A 6,841-nucleotide genomic window follows, 5' to 3' on the forward strand; every position below is an offset into this window, starting at 1 on the left:
TTGCATCTTATAATGCTATTCGAATGAATTATATAGTAATAGGCTATCCTCAAAATTATACTTTACAATTCTCAATATTATAATTAGGAAAATATTTTATATAAACGAATGAAATAAAAAATGTTCTCTTTTCTTCATAGGTCAAGAGAAGAATATCTAACAATCCTTCCGGGAGAACTTTATGTCTATTGCAGAGGTTAAAAATTTTTACAGTTTCCCGGAGGAAAAGAAGAAAATGAGCCTTCTGGTTTCCGCAGTGATCTTGACAGCGGAGAAGGCAGTAAGATTGATGACGCGGTTTCGACGACTTTTTCGTTCCTATTAAAAGCAACATCACACAAAGCCTGAAAACGCATCTTTTAGATGTATCCTACCTCGGTCCTACCTTCGAAACAGACGATTCATGGTAATTATATTATAAAGTGCGAAGATCAGTGAATCTTGTTCAACTTCAATGTCTATAGATATTTTAAAAATAAGAATATACTTGAAAAGCAGGATATACGTAATATACGTATTAATTTCAGTAATTATCCTACACAGAAAAAAGTATTAGATTTATATAATTCCTTAGCAAATTTTTACTTGGATTAAATAAATTGTACTCGAATTAAGTAAATATTGTACTATAGTTTATTGTATTAGACAATTTATTTGGATAAAATAAATATTACTTGATTCAAGTAAAAATTTGAAAGAGTATTGGAGTAAATATTTATTTGAATTTACTTTTACCGATACTTACTAACACTAAAGTTCACTAATACTTTTTTTTCTGCGTACGACCTTTGCACCGGCGATCTTCTTGCAACAAGCTCAACGACAACTTGCACATGGACGTTCCTCAACTTCGGGACAGTCTCGCAGAGCGTACGTTGCACAGTGCTTATACGCATTCCGACGGGGAACATTATGGACTGCCAGGAGTTAAGAATTTTTACGATCGCGTGTGCGAAGACGCGCGGGGGAAGGGGATCAACGACGATCCTTCTCATGGTGGTTGCGGCGACGAGGAAAAGAGCCAGGTTTGATGACGAAGGCGGGAAGGGTAGGAGGAGGGCGAAGGGGGGCGCGAAGGGAACGACGGTGGTGAGGTCTATGCCGTAACAAGGGTGGCACGATTTCAAGAATGCGGAGCACGTTCTCAACCAATGCCGGCAGCCAAGGCAGTAAAACAAATACGCCTTCACTATATACGGGGTGTCCCGGTAATACCGCGCGTCTATGCGCACCTCACTCCCCCGGCCGAAGAAAGAGTGTCAGAGAGTAAAGTCGACCTCGTTACCGATACGAATGGGGGTAATGTGCTGTGTACGTAGCGAGACCTTTTCATAGGCTCCCGTGGGAAACAGGTTCTCGCAGTCGAAGCTGAAATTAACTCGACGGCGGGAGTTTCCTGCGCCGACTCTTTCTTGCGTTAACTCGCGAGCCTCCGCCGAGAGCGAGATGTAACTCTCATTCAATCAGTTACCGCGTCGACCTCGCGCGTTCTTCAAATTCCCGGAGCCGACGAGTTATGCGAGAAGCTTAATCCAAGTAAAAGAAGCTTGCTCGCGCATCGTGAATTGAAAATAAATTTAACGAAGCATAAATAGCGCTTCAATCTACTCCGATGCTGAATTAACGAATCTATCCATTCAGACACGCCGAGACTGCGACTGTGAGATTTTAGTGCGGAAATAGAAATGCATAATTACGATGAAATGTGCCGTGTTATAATTTGAATAAACCCCAGGCTAAATTATTCTGCGTCGAAACTCAATAATGGTGTGATATGTATGGCGAAATGCGTGTAACAGATCAATTTCGCCGGTGATGTGCGGACGTGTAATTTCGCTTTCTACTTTCCGCGTCCGCCTCGCGATAGTCCCAGGTGAAGTATTGGCGTCGATAAAAGATAGATTACCGCCGCGTTTGATAGCGTCGGGGACGATCACGGCGGAAAGTATAGCGCGCAATTACTTCGCCTCCCCGTGTCAGATGTGCATTCTCTACGAGCGAACGCACAGTCGCCAGCGGAGAGAGGAGCACGAAACGGCCGATAAAGGCGCACAATGGCTGGTACGAGCGCGGAAACGCAAATGTCCTCTTTCAGAGGCGTCCTCTTTAGAGGTCGGGGGGAGTGATGGACAGGTGAAAGAAGTGGCCAATGTGGGCTGGTTTCGACGTCTCATGTGACACACACGTCAGCGGCCTTTGTTTTCGCGTCCCTTTGATTGAGTGCTGCGCGTTCTTTGTTCGCGTGCCAGAAGTACAATCCCTTTTATCGTATTCTTCATTTAACGCCCGACGACGGTGCTCCCCAAAATGGAATACAAGTTTCCGCGAGACGGCGAGCGCTGCATTAATACGCAAACCACGGAGAATTGCCGGTTCCATCAGAGCATTTATTCAAATATTATCAGTATGGGAACTTACTAGTTAGTTATCTATTAAATGTCTACTCGCAACTCGCGTGGATACTATCAGTTGTATCATCAATCCGATGCTTTTATATTTAGCGTCATAAATCGTCTTAATCATCCGTGCTCGGTGCATACCGCTTTCGGACAACTGAAAGCGTTCGTAAATAGTTCGTAATCAAGTGTTCGTCGAAATGCGAGTTCCGTCAAACCGGTACCTCTTCTATCTGTCAGAAATATCGTTCGATAAATCGGCGAGACATCAATGTCAGTTAAGGCAATGAGTGCGGGTTCGTGTGACGATTCGCGAATCGATTATTTCCCGGTAGCGGTAGCGCCGCATCGATGCACTGTAAACACGAAATTTCCGCGCGCCGTTCGCTCGCGGATCTAAACATTCCACCTGCTCTACATTTCCGATGCGCGGCGCGAAGATCGTGATCCCGTTTATTCAGCGGAACCTGTTCCCACTCTCGTATTCCGAGCTCGTTGCTTTTCCTGAGAGCGTGATCTCTGATCTTTGCGCGCTCGGCCAGATCGCACGCGGACGACACCGGGCTGCTGAAGGGAGAGCCCCGAACCGTGGACCAGTTTCCACCTGATATAGATCACGATCCGTTTTTCCCGACAAACTCCACGCGACTCACCCTCCGGCGAAACCTGTTCGTTCGCGTGCCGAGGTCCTGCCCTATCCAAAATGCCGGGCTCATCCTCGCTCGTGCCGCGAGGATGAAACTGGTCCATCCACCGGCGAGGGATGGCGATGCTGCCCGCCGAACAATGACCACCGTCCACTCGAACGTACGCAAACACCGAGCCACAAAATGCGGCCGGTTAGCCTTTGACTCTCATTCCCAAGTCTCCTTCCGGTCGGTTTCGATCGGCGAAAAAAACTGGTCCAGTCGGAGGGAGATGCTGCCGCCCTTCGCTCTTTCTCTCGCTGTCCACGCCACGGGGCTAATAAACGCGGACCGCAAAGTACGCGTCCAGTTGGCCTCTGACTCTTGCGCGGCGAGGGTTGACGCGCTCCCCCTCGCTGGCTTCGTAATATTTTGAAAGCGTAAATCGCCGTCTCGAACAAATGATGAGCCCGCCGCGATTAATTTCGCGTCCCGAGCGTTACGGGAATTTACCGAGCGTGATTGTTAATCCGCCTGATATCATGCTCGCCTCGATCGTTCGCCCGTATGTAACGCACCTCAGAATGAACTTCTATTTCCACGCCAATTAAATGCGGCGTTAGTTACAGACGAGAATGTTTAATATCGGTAATTGAACGATATCTAAATATTTATTCCGCTGATGTAATTCTCCGTGACGGCAGCGCAAACATATCGTCGCGCCAGGAACGAATCGATTTTACGACCCTGACTGCCGTCTACGAAAGCGCAGGGAAACAAATCGCAGAGAGGGCAATGCAGGAAACTGCCATTGTGATGTTAGGTAGTATAAGCGACCAGAACGAACGGTGCGTTTACCAGATAATGTCTCAATTACTTCTACGTGTGCCAAATCAATCAATTGATAGATTAAAAGTTATGAAATGTGCATCTAAGTATATAATATTTAGACAAAACGATAAAAACAACGCAGGTAATTTACCGACTGATAGCAACCTAAATTCTGGAAAATTCTAATACTCGCTACAGATTATGCAGAAACTCTCAGCTCGATCGATGACCTTTTATTTCGCTCGAAAGAACGAAAAATTATCATTTTCGCGTACGCGTTACGGCAACATTTTAATCCGTCAAAGCAGCACGAAGTATCGAAAGCGCGAAACGCTTGAACGTTTCCGTAGGAAAACCGATAAGCTATTTGTTGCCCCTTTGTTCCTAAGCAACCCACGCATGCCTTACACGTAGAGCTCGTGCGCGAGGACACGTACGGAGCGTCGAGCGACAAGTGATGGGCTTCTAAAGTGACACTCGCACCCTCAAAGACACCTCAGCACCTTCTCCACGTGCCCCGAAATGTTCGCACCGAGTCCACACGGAATATGCAACGCACGGACGACCGAGCAGGAGCAAGCCAAGTTGCAGAAGATCAAGGAGCTGACGAGCATCTTAAAGGTTTAATCTCGCGGTGGAATTAGCTGCTAACGTTGACAGTTCCTCGGTCGCTCGTTTAAACGAAGCCTACTCTCTCCGACGGTTCTAACATCTCGCTCGGTTTGTTGCACAGGACACGGACGAGAACCTCACCGTATGCGAGGAAATATTGGCGACTTATGTAAAGAAACGATTGAAGGTATGCGCAAAATAACTTGATCCTTCTCTCCCCTCACGTACGAGTCACACTCGTTTATTTCGCGTTGCTTCCACCTTTTTATTGCGACGATCAAAGCGACGTTTTACAGTCGACGATGTAACGATGTGTAACATCAATCCATGATGTATAACGATGCGCGATTTTGGCACGGTGAATATAAAATTTGTAATTATCACTAGTCTAAAATGAAGGTAAATGTACTTCGTCGCTCGCTCGAGTACATATTCTAAGATATAATCTAACGAAAATTACGAGTCGCAATAACGCGAACTACAATATAGGTAGGTTATAGAATTTAAAAAGAAGAGAGTGTCAGGACACGCGATACGCGTGCTTTTTCCTTAGCGGCAGGTAGAAAAGGGCCGCGCGCTCTCGCAATCTTCGCAATTTACCACCCTTTGTACCAACCACCATGCCAACCGTTGTACAACAACGGCCAGCTCGGATACCAACCGCCATACAATCCGTAGCTACTTAATCCGCCAAATCGATACCTGAGAAATCGAACGTATAAGTCAACGTAGACGCCAAACTGCTGTCTCGAGAATTTTACGCTCACCGCTGACAAGATATTTATCTGTACTATTTACCACGGCAATACGGGAGTGTAAGTGTCTACGTAAGCCACAGGAAGCAAACCATAGCTTCTCTTTCCTAGTTTCTTTTCCCCTACGACTTCCTGGGCGCTCGGTTGAGCCTGAAGAACGGTGCTCGCTTGCGGAGACACGTCATTACCCTCGGCTGCTCTCTCGGCAACGAGAGCCTCGTCTCCCGAGACCAGAACGATCAACGATAGCAGAAGCTAAAACAATCGTCGATGCGTGGACAATGCGAATGTGAATCACCATAATCAACGGACGAACGCACGGGATATTTCCGGGTCAATCGTTTTATCAAATACTCCATACGTAAAACGGATATAGTAAATAGAATTGATATATCGAATAATGAAAAAAATTATGAAAAAAATAAGTAATATTTAATGTTATATTAATTAGAATTTAATTAAGTTTCGGTAAAAGCCATTACGTGTCAAATAGATTTACAATTTCGAGTTAACTCTGAATTCACGTGATATAGTTACTTATTCCAGTGAAACAAAAATTCCAGGGCGCGTACGAATTTGAACGAACAGAGATAATCCCGCTTTATGAAATCAACTTCCCACGTTGTGAGTTCCAGAATGAATAATCGCATCGCAGTATCTTATTATTGACGCGAAAACAATATTTCTTCTTCATTTATCTAATTAAACGCACGCATTTTTCAAAAGTCGCAAAAGTTTAAGGCACAGCCGAACAATGATAACTTTTTAAAAATTTTCTTTTAATTTTTCCGCTTCCTTAATTTGAATCAATGGTATGAAACGCGCGTTATTTTGCGTATAGCCGAATTATAAACGGAAATTCACTGACTTTTCTGCTTGACACAATTACACGCGAATGGCTTACCAGCAGCTTCATATTAAGCGTAGCACGAATTCGAACTGATAGCGCTCAGGGGGTTGACACTACTTTTATACCGAGTTTCCCATGTAAGTCGTTCGCTGTATTATGGTGAATTCTAGATTCACGGTATGCGCACACGAATAACTAGCATCCCGACTGACAACTTCGTGAGACCACTCCCATTTAAGGGATCGCCAAACGACATAGCGACCGCATGAAAGAGCACCGCGATTCATTCCTAAAGTTCTTCACATCCCCGAAGTGAGAATGTGCGAAGTGAGAATGCGCAACGTGAGAATGTGTTAAATTGAATTAGTACGCCGCTTAGCTCATTTGTTGGAATATAAGGAAACACCGTGAAAAATATTCAAACATACATAAAGCTGCACGAAATAACTGCCCTACGTAATAAACGATATTAAAAAGAAGATAATGGTTTCTTAATTATTGTATAATGAGGAAAAATGTTCTACTTTCACGCGATGACAAAGAACCAAACCAAAAATATCGGCGAACCATCACCGTTACAGTTTGATCACTTTCCAAGACAACGCTTAAAAGTAAATGTAAAAAAGTATGGCCAGTGTGCCGCAGAAAAAGAACCGCGGTCGGTTGAGATGTTTTAGAGAATTCCGCGTCTAATAAATTTTTCCACGGTGGCATTTTATATGATCGGAAGATAACTTGCAGCCGATCGACAGTGCGCTAAATTTATAAGAA

General features: G+C 44.7%; 1 protein-coding gene across 1 annotated transcript; it reads right to left on the reverse strand.

Annotated features, from left to right (window-relative positions):
- Positions 1-5,061: 5,061 nt before the first annotated feature.
- On the reverse strand, positions 5,062-6,136 carry LOC106745905. The gene is made up of 3 exons (XM_014621907.1): positions 6,125-6,136; positions 5,264-5,475; positions 5,062-5,167 (listed from the first exon to the last, which is right to left on the reverse strand). Exons 1-3 carry the CDS (start codon positions 6,134-6,136, stop codon positions 5,062-5,064), a joined length of 330 nt encoding a protein of 109 aa, XP_014477393.1.
- Between the last annotated feature and the right edge of the window lie 705 nt (positions 6,137-6,841).

The sequence above is a fragment of the Dinoponera quadriceps genome, unplaced genomic scaffold, assembly GCF_001313825.1.
Source record: "Dinoponera quadriceps isolate SergipeBrazil2010 unplaced genomic scaffold, ASM131382v1 scaffold1872, whole genome shotgun sequence".
Taxonomy (NCBI): domain Eukaryota; kingdom Metazoa; phylum Arthropoda; class Insecta; order Hymenoptera; family Formicidae; genus Dinoponera; species Dinoponera quadriceps.